The 19,701-nt window shown below is 35.6% G+C and overlaps 1 protein-coding gene across 1 annotated transcript in view; it reads right to left on the bottom strand.

Annotated features, from left to right (window-relative positions):
• Positions 1-19,701, bottom strand: part of MAP4K5 (mitogen-activated protein kinase kinase kinase kinase 5) — a 155,393-nt gene that overhangs the window by 28,731 nt on the left and 106,961 nt on the right. Inside the window, exons 15-22 of the mRNA XM_061182518.1 lie at positions 19,497-19,555; positions 18,405-18,472; positions 16,792-16,834; positions 16,001-16,154; positions 14,980-15,077; positions 14,770-14,811; positions 13,792-13,876; positions 252-331 (exon numbers count right to left, since the gene is read on the bottom strand). Coding sequence (XP_061038501.1) covers positions 252-331; positions 13,792-13,876; positions 14,770-14,811; positions 14,980-15,077; positions 16,001-16,154; positions 16,792-16,834; positions 18,405-18,472; positions 19,497-19,555 — 629 coding nt within the window. The remainder of the gene's footprint in view (positions 1-251; positions 332-13,791; positions 13,877-14,769; positions 14,812-14,979; positions 15,078-16,000; positions 16,155-16,791; positions 16,835-18,404; positions 18,473-19,496; positions 19,556-19,701) is intronic.

The raw sequence follows: 19,701 nt of genomic DNA on the forward strand, positions 1-19,701 counted from the left end.
CCCCTTAACCTCCAAATTGCAACAGTCTGAAAGAGTAGAAAAATAAGTATTTTCTACCTTTCAGTAAATTACCAAAACCTTATGGGAAAAAAATCTTTCAACATGAACATGTGAAGAGTACAATTTCACCCCTTTAAATATTTAAATCATAAAAATTAAAACTGAGGCCCATATAAATTGCTTTAAAATTAAGATATTTACTTTATTCAATTGACTCAAACTAATTTTTTGAGTTAAAACTCCTAAATTACCTGTTCCATCGTTGCCTCATGTAGTTCATTGAGATTCAATGTATAAATACCATCTTCAGTTCCAAAAATAATGTACTGATCTAAAATAGTTGAGATAAATCACCAGAATTTACTATCATTTTCTGAAATCATTCACTAAAATAATGGCCCTATATTTTAATGGTATTAAGAGTTAGATAGCCACCCACCAATCCAAAGAAAAATTATTTTCTAAAACCCATGCTACGTTCTTTACCTCTTTCTCCAACTCTTTATTTTTTAACAGTAGATATATTCTGTTACTAACTCTGCTTTATCTTACTATAAAATCCTTTTTTAAAACATAATTTTCATTACATGTCATTTATTCAAACATAAGTAAACAAATGAGAAAGAAGGGAAATTGTCAATGGATGTCAATGGATTGTCAACAGATGCTAAAACTAGTCAGTGAAAGTCTAATGAGCAAGAGGATATTTATAAAGTCTCAATGAGTCTTCACACTAATTACTTATTAATTACTTTGGGAAACTAAATAATTAAGCAATTACTTAGAAAGGGAAAAATAGGAACTTGACAGAAGAGAAGGCTAGTGAACACCACCCTAACCAACTGGTCAATGTTAATATCACTAGTATTTGGACAAGCTGATACCATGTGCCTCCTGATATGATGGACTGAGAAGAGCACAAAAACATTTCTCTGATATTCCTGCCCAAAATGCATAACGTGATCTAAGCATGAGGACTCATCAGACAAACTCAAATTAAGGGACATTCTACAAAATAAACAGCCTCAAAATGGCAAGATCAAGAGAGAAAAAAAGGTTGAGAAACTGTTCCACACTAAAGCAGACTAAAGGCATGGTAGCTAAATCCAACATGTGAACTTGAACTGGATGTTGGATTAGGGGAAAAAAGGAGGGCGAAGATGATAAAAGACATTACTGGGATAATTAATAAAATTTAAATATGGACTGTGGATTAAAAGACAGGATTTTATCAGTGATAAACTCCCTAATCTTTATAATTGTACTGTGATTATGTAAGAGATGATTCCTGTTCCTAGAAAATACAAACTGAAGTATAAGGGGAAGAGGAGCATGATGTCCATAACTCACTCTCAAGTGATTCAGAAAAAAATGCACATACAGACAGAAAAGAGTAAAACCAATGTGGCAAAAGGATGAACATACACACACTACTGTATATAAGACAGATAACCAACAAGAACCTACTGTAGAGCACAGGGAACACTATGCAATATTCTGTGATAACCTATATGAGAAAATAATCTAAAAAAGAAGGGATATATGTATATGAGTAACTGAATCACTTTGCTGTATACCTGAAACTAACACAACATTGTAAATCAACTATACTAAAATAAAATAAAGTAAATAAATAAATAAATAATCTGATGGTGAGGGTGTAAAACAAAAAAAAGAAACAACTGATGATTCTGAGTATATAGGGGTTCTTGCACTACAATATTTCTCTAACTTTTCTGTAAGTATAAACTTATAGCAAAATAAAAAGGTACAAATATAAAAAAATCCTGTTTCTTTACTGTTACAAATTCTTTTTCTGTTATATTTTCTAATAGCGGCATTTAAAACAGATAATTACACTACCTGTCTTTATGACTGTATTGAGGTAGAAACAAACATTTCCCAAACATCCTCTACTGCCTAACCTCTGCTAATTTCCAGGCAACCAGGTAGGCTCCTTCCTTCCTTGCAACAAGTTGAGTATTATGAGGATATGTATTATAAATGATCACACTGAGAACCAGAGGTGTTAAGTATCTTTTCCAAGTCACACAGTAATGTCAGAGTGGGAATTCAAACCCAGAACTCTTTGATTCCAAATTTTTGCCTCCATGTATTATGCTTCCGCACTTTAAAATTACACAGCCTAAATTTTTAAAAATAAATTTTATTTTGCCATCATTTCAGACTTTCAGAAAAGTTATAATAATACAACAATTCCTAAATATGCCTCATGCAGATTACACAAGTGTTAACATTTACTGAGAGGGCAGACAGCAGAAGCAAGAAGAACTACAATCCTGCAGCCTGTGGAACAAAAACCACATTCACAGAAAGATAGACAAGATGAAAAGGCAGAGGGCTATGTAGCAGATGAAGGAACAACGTAAAACCCCAGAAAAACAATTAAATGAAGTAGAGATAGGCAACCTCTCAGAAAAAGAATTCAGAATAATGATAGTGAAGATGATCCAGGACCTCGGAGAAAGAATGGAGGCAAAGACTGAGAAGATGAAGGAAATGTTTAACAAAGATCTAGAAGAATTAAAGAACAAACACCTAGAAAAATTAAGGAACAAACAAACAGAGATGAATAATACAATAACTGAAATGAAAAATACACTAGAAGGAATCAACAGCAGAATAACTGAGGCAGAAGAACGCATAACTGACCTGGAAGACAGAATGGTGTAATTCACTGCCGCGGAACAGACTAAAGAAAAAAGAATGAAAAGAAATGAAGACAGCCTGAGAGACCTCTGGGACAAAATTAAACACAACAACATTTGCATTATAGGGGTCCCAAAAGTAGAAGAGAGAGAGAAAGGACCTGAGAAAATATTTGAAGAGATTATAGTCAAAAACTTCCCTAACGTGGGAAAGGAAATAGCCACCCAAGTCCAGGAAGTGCAGAGAGTCCCAGGCAGGATAAACCCAAGGAGAAACACGCTGAGACACACAGTAATCAAACTGAGAAAAATTAAAGACAAAGAAAAATTACTGAAAGCAACAAGGGAAAAACAACAAATAACATAGAAGGGAACTCCCATAAGGTTAACAGCTGATTTCTCAGCAGGAACTCTACAAGCCAGAAGGGAGTGGCATGATATATTTAAAGTGATGAAAGGGAAGAACGTACAACCAACATTACTCTACCCAGCAAGGATCTCATTCAGATTCGACGGAGAAATCAAAAGCTTTACAGACAAGCAAAAGCTAAGAGAATTCAGCACCATCAAACCAGCTCTAAAACAAATGCTAAAGGAACTTCTCTAAGTGGGAAACACAAGAGAAGAAAAGGACCTACAAAAACAAACCCATAACAATTAGGAAAATGGTCACAGGAACATACATGTCGATAATTACCTTAAACGTGAATGGAATAAACGCTCCAAACAAAAGACACAGGCTCTCTGAATGGATACAAAAACAAGACCCATATATATGCTGTCTACAAGAGACCCACTTCAGACCTAGGGACACATACAGACTGAAAGTGAGGGGATGGAAAAAGATATTCCACGCAAATGGAAATCAAAAGAAAGCTGGAGTAGCAATACTCATATAAGATAAAATAGACTTTAAAATAAAGAATGTTACAAGAGACAAGGAAGGACACTACATAATGATCAAGGGATCAATCCAAGAAGAAGATATAGGGCTTCCCTGGTGGTGCAGTGCTTAAGAATCCGCCTGCACTGGCAGGGGAAATGGGTTTGATCCCTGGTCCAGGAAGATTCCACATGCCGTGGAGCAGCTAAGCCCGTGCGCCACAACTACTGAGCCCGCGCGCCTAGAGCCCGTGCTCCGCAACAAGAAAAGCCACTGCAATGAGAAGCCCGCGCACTGCAATGAAGAGTAGCCCCCGCTCGCCGCAACTAGAGAAAGCCCTCGCACAGCAACAAAGACCCAATGCAGCCAAAAATAAATAAATAAATAATAATTTTAAAAAAGAAGAAGATATAACAAGTATAAATATATATGTACCCAACACAGGAGTACCTCAATACATAAGGCAACTGCTAACAGCTCTAAAAGAGGAAATCGACAGTAACACAATAATGGTGGGGGACTTTAACACCTCACTTACACCAATGGACAGATCATCCAAACAGACAGTTAATAAGGAAACACAAACTTTAAATGACACAATAGACCAGATAGATTTAATTGATATTTATAGGACATTCCATCCAAAAACAGCAGACTACGTTTTCTTCTCAAGTATACACGGAACATTCTCCAGAAAGATCACATCTTGCGTCACAAATCAAGGCTCAGTAAATTTAACGAAACTGAAATCATATCAAGCACCTTTTCTGACCACAATGCTATGAGATTAGAAATCAATTACAGGGAAAAAAACGTAAAAAACACGAACACATGGAGGCTAAACAGTACGTTACTAAATAACCAGAGATCACTGAAGAAATCAAAGAGGAAATCAAAAAATCCCTAGAGACAAATGACAATGAAAACACGACGATCCAAAACCGATGGGATGCAGCAAAAGCAGTTCTAAGAGGGAAGTCTATAGCAATACAAGCTTACCTCAAGAAACAAGAAAAACCTCAAATAAACAATCTAACCTTACACCTAAAGGAACTAGAGAAAGAAGAACAAACAAAACCCAAAGTTAGTTCAACGAAAGAAATCATAAAGAACAGAGCAGAAATAAATGAAATAGAAACAAAGAAAACAACAGCAAAGATCAATAAAACTAAAAGCTGGTTCTTTAAGAAGATAAACAAAATTGATAAACCATTAGCCAGACTCATCAAGAAAGACAGGGTGAGGACTCAAATCAATAAAATTAGAAATGAAAAAGGAGAAGTTACAACAGACACCGCAGAAATACAAAGCATCCTAAGAGACTACTACAAGCAACTCTATGCCAATAAAATGGACAACTTGGAAGAAATGGACAAATTTTTAGAAAGGTATAACCTTCCAAGACTGAACCAGGAAGAAACAGAAAATATGAACAGACCGATCACAAGTAATGAAATTGAAAGTGTGATTAAAAATCTTCCAACAAACAAAAGTCCAGGACCAGATGGCTTCACAGGTGAATTCTATCAAACATTTTGAGAAGAGCTAACATCCATCCTTCTCAAACTCTTCCAAAAAATTGCAGAGGAAGGAACACTCCCAAACTCATTCTATGAGGCCACCATCACCCTGATACCAAAACCAGATAAAGATACTACAAAAAAAGAAAATTACAGACCAATAGCACTGATGAATATAGATGCAAAGATCCTCAACAAAATACTAGCAAACAGAATCCAACAACACATTAAAAGGATCATACACCATGATCAAGTGGGATTTATCCCAGGGATGCAAGGATTCTTCAATATACGCAAGTCAATCAATGTGATACACCATATTAATAAATTGAAGAATAATATCCATATGATCATGTGAACAGATTCAGAAAAAGCTTTCGACAAAATTCAACACCCGTTTATGATAAAAACTCTCCCGAAAGTGGGCATAGAGGGAACCTACCTCAACATAATAAAGGCCATATACGACCAAACCACAGCAAACATCATTCTCAGTGGTGAAAAACTGAAAGCATTTCTTCTAAGATCAGGAATAAGACAAGGATGTCCACTCTCACCACTATTATTCAACATAGTTTTGGAAGTCCTAGCCACGGCAATCAGAGAAGAAAAAGAAACAAAAGGAATACAAATGGGAAAAGAAGAAGTAAAAGTGTCACTGTTGCAGATGACATGATACTATACACAGAGAATCCTAAAGATGCCACCAGAAAACTACTAGAGCTAATCAGTGAATTTGGTAAAGTTGCAGGATACAAAATTAGTGCACAGAAATCTCTTGCATTCCTATACACTAATGATGAAAAATCTGAAAGAGAAATTATGGAAACACTCCCACTTACCATTGCAACAAAAAGAATAAAATACCTAGGAATAAACCTACCTAGGGAGGCAAAAGCCCTGTATGCGGAAAACTATAAGACACTGATGAAAGAAATTAAAGATGATACAAACATGGGGCTTCCCTGGTGGCGCAGTGGTTGAAAGTCTGCCTGCCAATGCAGGGGACACGGGTTCCAGCCCTGGTCTTGGAGGATCCCACAAGCCGCGGAGCAGCTGGGCCCGTGAGCCACAATTACTGAGCCTGCGCGTCTGGAGCCTGTGCTCTGCAACAAGAGAGGCCGCGATAGTGAGAGGCCCGCGCACCGCGATGAAGAGTGGCCCCCACTTGCCGCAACTAGAGAAAGCCCTCGCACAGAAACCAAGACCCAACACAGCCAAAATAAATAAATAAATCAAAAAAAAAAAAAAAGATGATACAAACAGATGGAGAGATATACCATGTTCTTGGATTGGAAGAATCAATATTGTGAAAATGACTATACTATCCAAAGCAATCTACAGATTCAATGCAATCCCTATCAAATTACCAATGGCATTTTTTACAGAACTAGAACAAAAAATTTTTAAATTTGTATGGAGACACAAAAGACCCCGAATAGCCAAAGCAGTCTTGAGGGAAAAAAACGGAGCTGGAGGAATCAGACTCCTTGACTTTCGACTACACTACAAAGCTACAGTGATCAAGACAGTATGGTACTGGCACAAAAACAGATATATAGATCAATGGAACAGGATAGAAAGCCCAGAGATAAATCCACACACCTATGGTCAACTAATCAATGACAAAGAAGGCAAGGATATAAAGTGGAGAAAAGACAGTCTTACCAACAAGTGGTGCTGGGAAAACTGGACAGCTACATGTAGAAGAATGAAATTAGAACACTCCTTAACACCATACAAAAAGAAACTCAAAATGGATTAAAGACCTAAATGTAAGACCGGACACTATAAAAGTCTTAAGAGGAAAACACAGGAAGAACACTCTTTGACATAAATCACAGCAAGATCTTTTTTGATCCACCTCCTAGAGTAATGGAAATAAAAACAAAAATAAACAAATGGGACCTAATGAAACTTAAAAGCTCTTGCAAAGCAAGGAAACTACAAACAAGACGAAAAGACAACCCTCAGAATGGCAGAAAATATTTGCAAACGAATCAACGCACAAAGGATTAATCTCCAAAATATGTAAACAGCTCATGCAGCTCAATATTAAAAAAACAAACAACCCAATCAAAAAATAGGCAGAAGACCTAAACAGACATTTCTCCAAAAAAGACATACAGATGGCCAAGAAGCACATGAAAAGCTGCTCAACAGAGGGCAGACAGCAGAAGCAAGAAAAACTACAGTCCTGCAGCCTGTGGAACAGAAACCACATTTACAGAAAGATAGACAAGATGAAAAGGCAGAGGGCTATATACCAGATGAAGGAACAAGAAAAAACCCCAGAAAAACAACTAAATGAAGTGGAGATAGGCAACCTTCCAGAAAAAGAATTCAGAATAATGATAGTGAAGATGATCCAGGACCTTGGAATAAGAATGGAGGCAAAGATTGAGAAGATGCAAGAAATGATTAACAAAGACCTAGAAGAATTAAAGAACAAACAAACAGAGATGACCAATACAATAACTGACATGAAAACTACACTAGAAGGAATCAATAGTAGAATAACTGAGGCAGAAGAACGGATAAGTGACCTGGAAGACAGAATGGTGGAATTCACTGCTGCGGAACAGACTAAAGAAAAAAGAATGAAAAGAAATGAAGACAGCCTAAGAGACCTCTGGGACAACATTAAACGCACCAACATTCGCATTATAGGGGTCCCAGAAGGAGAAGAGAGAGAGAAAGGACCAGAGAAAATATTTGAAGAGATTATAGTCGAAAACTTCCCTAACATGGGAAAGGAAATAGCCACCCAAGTCCAGGAAGCGCAGAGAGTCCCATACAGGATAAACCCAAGGAGAAGCACGCCGAGACACATAGTAATCAAAGTGGCAAAAATTAAAGACAAAGAAAAATTATTGAAAGCAGCAAGGGAAAAACGACAAATAACATACAAGGGAACTCCCATAAGGTTAACAGCTGATTTGTCAGCAGAAACTCTACAAGCCAGAAGGGAGTGGCATGATATACTTCAAGTGATGAAAGGGAAGAACCTACAACCAAGATTACTCTACCCGGCACGGATCTCATTTAGATTTGATGGAGAAATCAAAAGCTTTACAGACAAGCAAAAGCTAAGAGAATTCAGCACCACCAAACCAGCTCTACAACAAATGTTAAAGGAACTTCTCTAAGTGGGAAACACAAGAGAAGAAAAGGACCTACAAAAACAAACCCAAAACAATTAAGAAAATGGTCATAGGAACATACATATCGATAATTACCTTAAACGTGAATGGATTAAATGCTCCAGCCAAAAGACACAGGCTTGCTGAATGGATACAAAAACAAGACCCATATATATGCTGTCTACAAGAGACCCACTTTAGACCTAGGGACACATACAGACTGAAAGTGAGGGGATGGAAAAAGATATTCCATGCAAATGGAAATCAAAAGAAAGCTGGAGTAGCTATACTCATATCAGATAAAATAGACTTTAAAATAAAGAATGTTACAAGAGACAAGGAAGGACACTACATAATGATCAAGGGATCAATCCAAGAAGAAGATATAACAATTATAAATATATATGCACCCAACATAGGAGCACCTCATTACATAAGGCAATTGCTAACAGCTATAAAAGAGGAAATTGATAGTAACACAATAATAGTGGGGGACTTTAACACCTCACTTACACCAATGGACAGATCATCCAAAATGAAAATAAATAAGGAAACAGAAGCTTTAAATGACACAATAGACCAGATAGATTTAATTGATATTTATAGGACATTCCATCCAAAAACAGCAGATTACACGTTCTTCTCAAGTGCGCACGGAACATTCTCCAGGATAGATCACATCTTGGGTCACAAATCAAGCCTCAGTAAGTTTAAGGAAATTGAAATCATATCAAGCATCTTTTCTGACCACAACGCTATGAGATTAGAAATGAATTACAGGAGAAAAAGCATAAAATACACAAACACATGGAGGCTAAACAATACGTTACTAAATAACCAAGAGATTACTGAAGAAATCAAAGAGGAAATCAAAAAATACCTAGAGACAAATGACAATGAAAACACGACAACCCAAAACCTATGGGATGCTGCAAAAGCAGTTCTAAGAGGGAAGTTTATAGCTATACAAGCCTACCTAAAGAAACAAGAAAAATCTCAAGTAAACAATCTAACCTTACACCTAAAGAAACTAGAGAAAGAAGAACAAACAAAACCCAAAGTTAGCAGAAGGAAAGAAATCATAAAGATCAGAGCAGAAATAAATGAAATAGAAACAAAGAAAACAATAGCAAAGATCAATAAAACTAAAAGCTGGTTCTTTGAGAAGATAAACAAAATTGATAAGCCATTAGCCAGACTCATCAAGAAAAAGAGGGAGAGGACTCAAATCAATAAAATCAGAAATGAAAAAGGAGAAGTTACAACAGACACCGCAGAAATACAAAGCATCCTAAGAGACTACTACAAGCAACTTTATGCCAATAAAATGGACAACCTGGAAGAAATGGACAAATTCTTAGAAAGGTATAACCTTCCAAGACTGAACCAGGAAGAAGCAGAAAATATGAACAGACCAATCACAAGTAATGAAATTGAAAGTGTGATTAAAAATCTTCCAACAAACAAAAGTCCAGGACCAGATGGCTTCACAGGTGAATTCTATCAAACATTTAGAGAAGAGCTAACACCTATCCTTCTCAAACTCTTCCAAAAAATTGCAGAGGAAGGAACACTCCCAAACTCATTCTATGAGGCCACCATCACCCTGATACCAAAACCAGACAAAGACACTACAAAAAAAGAAAATTACAGACCAATATCACTGATGAATATAGATGCAAAAATCCTCAACAAAATACTAGCAAACAGAATCCAACAACACATTAAAAGGATCATACACCACGATCAAGTGGGATTTATCCCAGGGATGCAAGGATTCTTCAATATACGCAAATCAATCAATGTGATACACCATATTAACAAACTGAAGAATAAAAACCATATGATCATCTCAATAGATGCAGAAAAAGCTTTTGACAAAATTCAACACCCATTTATGATAAAAACTCTCCAGAAAGTAGGCATAGAGGGAACCTACCTCAACATAATAAAGGCCATATATGACAAACCCACAGCAAACATCATTCTCAACGGTGAAAAACTGAAAGCATTTCCTCTAAGATCAGGAACGAGACAAGGATGTCCACTCTCACCACTATTATTCAACATAGTTCTGGAAGTCCTAGCCACGGCAATCAGAGAAGAAAAAGAAATAAAAGGAATACAAATTGGAAAAGAAGAAGTAAAACTGTCACTGTTTGCAGATGACATGATACTATACATAGAGAATCCTAAAACTGCCACCAGAAAACTGCTAGAGCTAATTAATGAATATGGTAAAGTTGCAGGATACAAAATTAATGCACAGAAATCTCTTGCATTCCTATACACTAATGATGAAAAAGCTGAAAGAGAAATTATGGAAACACTCCCATTTACCATTGCAACAAAAAGAATAAAATACCTAGGAATAAACCTACCTAGGGAGACAAAAGACCTGTATGCAGAAAAGTATAAGACACTGATGAAAGAAATTAAAGATGATAGCAACAGATGGAGAGATATACCATGTTCTTGGATTGGAAGAATCAACATTGTGAAAATGACTATACTACCCAAAGCAATCTACAGATTCAATGCAATCCCTATCAAATTACCAATGGCATTTTTTACGGATCTAGAAAAAATCATCTTAAAATTTGTATGGAGACACAAAAGACCCCGAATAGCCAAAGCAGTCTTGAGGGAAAAAAACGGAGCTGGAGGAATCAGACTCCCTGACTTCAGACTATACTACAAAGCTACAGTAATCAAGACAATATGGTACTGGCACAAAAACAGAAACATAGATCAATGGAACAAGATAGAAAGCCCAGAGATAAACCCACGCACCTATGGTCAACTAATCTATGACAAAGGAGGCAAAGATATACGATGGAGAAAAGACAGTCTCTTCAATAAGTGGTGCTGGGAAAACTGGACAGCTACATGTAAAAGAATGAAATTAGAATACTCCCTAACACCATACACAAAAATAAACTCAAAATGGATTACAGACCTAAATGTAAGACTGGACACTATAAAACTCTTAGAGGAAAACATAGGAAGAACACTCTTTGACATAAATCACAGCAAGATCTTTTTTGATCCACCTCCTAGAGTAATGGAAATAAAAACAAAAATAAACAAATGGGACCTAATGAAACTTCAAAGCTTTTGCACAGCAAAGGAAACCATAAACAAGACGAAAAGACAACCCTCAGAATGGGAGAAAATATTTGCAAACGAATCAACGGACAAAGGATTAATCTCCAAAATATATAAACAGCTCATTCAGCTCAATATTAAAGAAACAAACACCCCAATCCAAAAATGGGCAGAAGACCTAAGTAGACATTTCTCCAAAGAAGACATACAGACGGCCAAGAAGCACATGAAAAGATGCTCAACATCACTAATTATTAGAGAAATGCAAATCAAAACTACAATGAGGTATCACCTCACACCAATTAGAATGGGCATCATCAGAAAATCTACAAACAACAAATGCTGGAGAGGGTGTGGAGAAAAGGGAACCCTCTTGCACTGTTGGTGGGAATGTAAATTGATACAGCCACTATGGAGAACAATATGGAGGTTCCTTAAAAAACTAAAAATAGAATTACCATATGACCCAGCAATCCCACTACTGGGCATATACCCAGAGAAAACCGTAATTCAAAAAGACACATGCACCCGAATGTTCATTGCAGCACTATTTACAATAGCCAGGTCATGGAAGCAACCTAAATGCCCATCAACAGACGAATGGATAAAGAAGTTGTGGTACATATATACAATGGAATATTACTCAGCCATAAAAAGGAACGAAATTGAGTCATTTGTTGAGACGTGGATGGATCTAGAGACTGTCATACAGAGTGAAGTAAGTCAGAAAGAGAAAAACAAATATTGTATATTAACGCATGTATGTGGAACCTAGAAAAATGGTACAGATGAGCCGGTTTGCAGGGCAGAAGTTGAGACACAGATGTAGAGAACAGACATATGGACACCAAGGGGGGAAAACTGTGGTGGGGTGGGGATAGTGGTGTGCTGAATTGGGCGATTGGGATTGACATGTATACACTGATGTGTATAAAATTGATGACTAATAAGAACCTGCAGTATAAACAAACAAACAAAACAACTAATACGAAACTTTCATTGGGTTATTTGTATGGAAATATGTTAATATAAATGTTTCAGACATTACATGAAATTTCTAAAAATCTTATATGTTCTGATATAATGTTATAAGTCATAATCCTAGTTATTACTTTAAAGAAAAAAAAAAAAAAAAGCTGCTCAACATCACTAATTACTAGAGAAATGCAAATCAAAACTACAATGAGGTATCACCTCACACCAGTTAGAATGGGCATCATCAGAAAATCTACAAACAACAAATGCTGGAGAGGGTGTGGAGAAAAGGGAACCCTCTTGCACTGTTGGTGGGAATGTAAATTGATATAGCCACTATGGAGAACAGTATGGAGGTTCCTTAAAAAACTAAAAATAGAACTACCATATGACCCAGCAATCCCACCACTGGGCGTATACCCTGAAAACCATAATTCAAAAAGACACATGCACCTCAACACGTTGTTCACTGCAACACTATTTACAATAGCCAGGTCATGGAAGCAACCTAAATGCCCATCGACAGACGAATGGATAAAGAAGATGTGGTACATATATACAATGGAATATTACTCAGCCATAAAAAGGAACAAAATTGGGTCATTTGTAGAGACGTGGATGGATCCAGAGACTGTCACACAGAGTGAAGTAAGTCAGAAAGAGAAAAACAAATATCATATATTAACGCATACATGTGGAACCTAGAAAAATGGTACAGATGAACCGGTTTGCAGGGCAGAAATAGAAACAGAGATGTAGAGAACAAATGTATCGACACCAAGGGGGTAAAGTGGCAAGTGGGGGTGGTGGTGGTGGTGGGATCAATTGGGAGATTGGGACTGACATGTATATACTAATATGTATAAAACAGATAACTAATAAGAACCTGCTGTATAAAAAATAAATAAAATTCAAAAATTCAAAAAAAAAATAGACACCACATGATCACACACACAATAAAAGTTAACATTTACTACTTTTGCTTTTATCCTTCTTTCTCTGTACACACATTTTTGTTTTCATTTTCTGAACTGTTTAAGTTATGAGCATGATACCCCTTTATTCCTAAATATTTGTATGCATTTCTTAAAAAAAAAAAAAGGTCTTATACAACCACACAACAATGATCAAAATCAGGATATTAACACTGAAACAATACTATTGTCTAATATCTTGATTTTACTGAAAGCAATTATCAATTGTCTCAGTATTGTCCTTTTACATAAATGAAAATGCCAAATTATGGTTGCAATCAGTTGTGATGTCTCTTTAGTCTCCTTTAACCAGGAACTGTTCCTGTACACTCACTCTTGAATTCTGATGCCTTAAACTAAAACTATTTACCTATTTAGGTTGTTACACTATAATACCTACACTCCTTAGCCTCTAAGTTGAACTTTTAAAGTAAAAAGCCCTCAGTTCACTGATCATAAGGATCTTTTCTGATAATAAATATTTTGTTGGAGATATATATAAAAATTCAGAAATGTTACCTTTTGTATCAGGATGTATCCAGGATGTTGCACAATTAATTTTCAAAGGACAGCCATCAAAAACTTTGGAAAAACATGCTCCCATCTTATTAATAAAGAACGAAATGTTGACTTATTTGATTAGATAATTTTATACATTCTTAGAAAATAGCTAAGATTATTATGAAACGCTAAACTGACTCTTATTTGCATATACTTATGGTCTCATTACAAAACAAAATTCATATTTTGATATAATTTAACGCTTTCTATGAAGAGAGTTTTACACTCTTTCCTTGTGTAATCCACTACTTTACAGCAAAAATATCAAATTTATCAAAACGTCTACATATGTCAATGATACATTCTAGGAATTTTACACCAGTACTTACCTTTAGGACTAACATTTAATAATGGGAAAAAATGAATGATTTTATTGAGTAACATCATAGTGATTATAATTGCAGTATACCTCCATAATAGTGATGAAAGGCGAAAGACTGATATTTACACTAAGCGTTTACTGTATAAAAAGGTACAATTTATAAGGCACCCATTCATATGACTGGCTGAACTACCTTAGGTAGGTTCTACTGAAGGGCCAGAGAACAAGAGTTAACAGAAGCTTCCCTGTTCCTTTTCACTGTGTATAGTTCAATGTAAAAATGGCTTCAGGGGTAGAAAGATATTTAACCAACATAATGAAGAGGACACAGTACTAGTAATATCATCACATTAAAATTAAATTGGCCTTTGTAGGCTAATCAGAGAACCCAACTGTCCATATTTATAAAAAGTGAAATTTACCCAATTCTAACTAACTCACTCAAATTAGGGTACATGATTTGATCCATGGTATATCCAAATGCATTTAATGCCTTTGTATTTTATGAATCCTTCCTTTTAATGGCTCAAGATACTTGATAGCAAATAAACAATCTTCTGTTGCTTCTAAAGAGAGAAAAATTGGCAAGTGGTTCACATAAAAATATTCCTTACCAGCACTTTTGGGGTGGGTGGGAGGCCATTGATTACTGGTTTCTGTGGGAAAAGTGATGTTTAATACTGTAAGACCTCTTAAAGCCTTAAGAAAAACTTTATACATTTAGAAATCCAGTTATTCAAATTCTTGAATTAAACAGACTATGCCCTTTATATGATAAATACAGTATTATTTACAACTAATCACCAAACACCTGTTATACCTACAGGGAAATCTCGCTTGTCCTTTTTTCGTGGTAACTGTGGTGCTTGCGCTGATCCTTCTGTGTTTTCACTAATCAGTTTTGAAATACCATCACCATTTCCTAAAGAGAATCATGGTTAAAAGTTGAATGACCATACAAATAAGTACTTTCCTTGAAAAATAATTTCCCCTTCCCCCCATTACTTGTTTTCCATTTGGGTGTTCCTTTATAGGGAAATATTCTCTACTGTCAGATGAGTTAAAGTATCTCTGGTGCCTTTCTCTAGCTTATGTAGAGGCAGCACTGCATCTATAGCAGTGGTCTTAATCCATGAAAACAACAAATGTCTTTCCATATTGTGAGAAAAATGAAATCTGACCTACTAATGCTGATATTCAAGGCCTTTCATAATTTAACTTCAACCTACCTTTTTAAGCCTTATCTCCCAGTATATACCCTTCAAAAGCTCACACTTCTACCATACTAGACTGTACTTCCAACACATTCTAGATTTTCCTGCTTCAGTGCATTTGTTCATTCTTTCTTGTTCTCTAAGAATGCCTGTCAGTATTGGTTCCACCTATTAAAGGCTCACCAAGCCCTTTAATACTCTGCAAGGGCCTACCTCCTCTGTTCCCTATCCTTATCTCCCTCAGAGATCTCTTGCATTGTTACGTATAGTTACTGTAGGAGACACTTAAACAAAATGTCATCTGATATTATGTGCACATGGGTATAACTTCTGCTATAGACCCTGAACTTCCAGAGGGCAGGGTCATCCATTCATCTTTCTAGATCCTATAATATTTAGTAAGGGATCAAATTAGGGTTGAATTGGATTGAATCTATTTATAGTCCACCCATGTGGAACTTTAAAGAACCTTCACAAAGCTTCAAACAGTAATAAGACTGACTAAAGAAAAAAGACATTCTTTAAAATATGAACAAAATGGCTTTCTTTTCAGCCTTCACTTTGATTTATTTACCGAGATCACAGTATCTAGCTGTATGCACTCCAGGCCTGCTGATACTGCTAGCCATACCAATAGAGGAAGTCTCAGCTACAGGACCACAACTTGGGCTACTCTGTCTTCTGAGAACTTGGGGAGCTCTGTTCTCTGAATCAGGACAACGTTTTACAGTTGATGATTTTTCTTCATCTGGGAGGTTGTCTTCAGGGTAACTGTTTATCCTTGGCTAGTTGATAATAAGAAACGAAAGTACTTTAATAAATTTGGACATAAAACATTAACACTTTGTTATTATTATGCATCAAAGACTTTAGGGGGAGGAGAATATGCCTTTTTTTTCTTTCTCCTGTATAGTTCAATTCACTGGGCCAAGTAAGCAAGGTAAGCAAGAGCTGAGTTACTATCCCAACACAACTATGAACTTGCCATGTGACTTTTAAGCAGCCCTAACCCCAAACTGATAACGTTTTTATAACCAATAAAATCACATACATAATCCACAAAATATTTAATAACTACAAACAAGCAAGGAAAGTGACTTAATAAAGTATGACTCTAGTGCACTGTCCAACTGTAGTAATAAATGAAGACTGTAAATGATGAACTGTTCTCCTCTCCATGTGGTCAAGTATTGCCTCAAATGAGTAATAACCTATCTTTGCCTTTTTCTAATAGCTATAAAAATATTATATTTCTCATGAAATCTTCTTTAATATATTTTTACATGTTCATAATATGCTCTTGAGGAAAACTTTACCCTAAAATATATTTAAGAGAATTTTGAATAAATTCAATAAAGTTATTTTAAAAATTTATATTATTATTTACAAGGATATATTGTTGAAAATCTTTAAGTAGCTCACCTTAGGAGGTAGGGGAGGTGGTATTGCACGTTTTGAGGTTGATCTGATACAAAGAGAAAAATGCAATTTAGATGGTGATAAGTGACCATAACATAAAACACAGAGAGAGCATTAGATGTGCATTAAAATCTGCTTCTATTCAGGGGATATAAAAGACAATTAGATCATGGTACAGAGTATTTTTAAAAGCTATAGGAAGACCTAAGATCTCATTCTGTCAAACTGTATTAGTATGACTATAAAATAGAGTTTTTATAAAGTGAATACGAAGTGTTTTTGACTTTATCGTTACGCTTTGCAACATTTAATATGTAATAAAAATGAAATTAAACTTAGTAGTGAAAAACAGATTCAGAATTTTAGAGTTGGAATCCACGGTGAATCATAGATTCAAATGGCTGTATCATCAAACCCTCTGTTACTCCAAGTGGGGTCCACAGATGAGCAACATTGGTATCACCTGGAAACTTTTCTTTTTTTTTTTTTTTTTTTCTGGCTGCACAACACAGCTTGCAGGATCTTAGTTCTCCGATCAGGGATTGAACCAGGGCCCTCAGCAGTGAAAGCACAGAGTCCTAACCCCTGGATTGCAAGGGAATTCCCATGGAAACTTTTATAAATGCATCCTCTAGACCTACTTAATCAGAATCTGCATTTTACCAAGATTTCCAGGTGATCCTCCAGGCACATCAAAACTTGAGAATCACTCATCTAGCCCACTGGTTCCACACATTTATCCATAGTCACTGCAATCAATTGGGAAGCTTTCAGGATTCTTAGATTCCACTCCCAAAGACTGTATTCTATAGCAGGGGTTAGCAAACTTTCTATAAAGGGTTAGACAGTAAATTTTGCAGGCTTTATGAATCATATAGTGGTCACAACTACTTTACTCTTTTATTGTGTGAGAGCAGCCATGGCTAATATATAAACTAATGATCATGGCTGTGTTCCAACTAACCTTCATTTATGAACACCGAAATTTAAATTTCATATAATTTTCATATGTAACAAAATTACATTCTTCTTCTGATTTTTTTTCAACCATTAAAAAATGTAAATATCATTCTAGTTTGTAGGATGCACAAAAAATAGGCACTGGGCCAGATCTGGTTTATAGGCTTAGAGGCCATACTCTGCTAACCCCAGATCCACAGGCCTAATGTGGGGTCCAGGAATCTGTATTTCCAAAGAGCTCTCTAGGCACTGCAATGCACTAATAGGTTTGGAACAACTCATCTAGGTCAGCCCTGTCACTTAATCGTTGAGGAAAGACAGGTCTAGAATATGAAGTAACCACATTGCAGAGATGGAATTGGGGCTTTCTGATTCCTACTATCGTATTTTTTCCCATGAGATCATGTAGCTCATCTTTCAGTATATTAACACCACACGTACTGTATTTTGATTTAAAGAACAAAACCACAAAGCCTTAATGATCAACACATTATGCCTTTGGGCAATTAAAAAAAGTCAGAAGCTTTTCACTGACAAAAGGCATAGTACAACTTTTATAAGAAAAAAATTAAAGCTTATTAGAATAAAGCACTCCCCATCAAATACTGTTCTTATATAATTAAGTAAAATAAAGTTAAGCTAGAAAAACAACTTACTTGCCAGTATTTGCACCATCAACAAAAGGATTCCACCGTAACAGAAAGTTTGGGTCTGAAGACACTCCCTGTGAAGGTAAAAAAGAGTTTAAGATGTTACCTTATAACAGGTATCATTCATTTTATGTGATTCAAGAACATACTCATTGTCATGATTGTTAATCATCTTGGCTTTCAACGGTTTAATCTCTAGCTACATTTGCTGTCATTTGACACATTTATGTCAATAACTCATTATTAGATGACTTAAACGTAACAGAATCTATAAACATACTTATAGCTTAAAATGTGACAAGCCCTCTTTACCAATATGTTAGTATATTCCAAAGCAAAACAGAAAAATGTTAACTTTGAATTATGTGCATCACTACTCCATTAGCGTGGAGAACTAAACATTGTATTATTCAATCATCTTTAATTTACTGGTGCCATACTTTTTCTGACTAGCATGAAAATTGAGAATTTACTGTCCAGCAACACATACGGTAGGAAGAGCACCACTTGCAGATGTTAAGAATGAAGAGATCCATTAACAGAAGACAATTACTCTAAAAACTATACTTTTACTATCAGTTAAAAATAAAGTAGATGTTAGGATAACATCTAGGTTGACTCTAATAATATCTTGCTCTATCTATTGTTTCTTTCTTTTTAGTTAAGGAAAGGGTTAACCAAATAGTAATCTCAAAATAAGAGCAATGGTTAAAAAAAAAAAAAGAAGCTATATTAACAAATAAATATTAAAAACAGTAAGGCAATGCAAAATCGTACTACAAATCTAACAGAATCAGTAAGTAAAAAGAACCTGAGAGCTTAAAGCTGAGGATCAAATTCCATAAACTTAATAAATTCATGTGAATTCTTCAAAAGACTCAGAAGTGTCAAAATGAATGGTTAAAATGGTATATTACACACTGTACCCTAGTCAAAATACACCTAACTAGAAGCTTTTTCAAACTTTAATGTGTGAAATACGTTATCAAAATCAATGCTCTGAAGAGTGTATTACTTTGTTCTTTAGTCAAAGTACACCTGACTATAATTTTTCTCAAATTTTAATGTGTAAAATACTTTAAAAGTCATTATTCCTACCATTTCATCCCGTGCTTCTGTTTCTTTTCTCAGAGGAGGCTCAAATTGTAATTTGTCAACTGTAAAATATAACATATATTCACAAATTCTATCTTAAAGGATCAATCCTGGAAATGTGATGAGAAGCATGTGTACTGGTGAGGGGGGAAGGGAGAGAGGAGAAGAGAAGAAAGAGGAAAAGACAATAACTCTTAATTTTTTACTA

The sequence above is a fragment of the Eubalaena glacialis genome, chromosome 2, assembly GCF_028564815.1.
Source record: "Eubalaena glacialis isolate mEubGla1 chromosome 2, mEubGla1.1.hap2.+ XY, whole genome shotgun sequence".
Lineage (NCBI taxonomy): Eukaryota > Metazoa > Chordata > Mammalia > Artiodactyla > Balaenidae > Eubalaena > Eubalaena glacialis.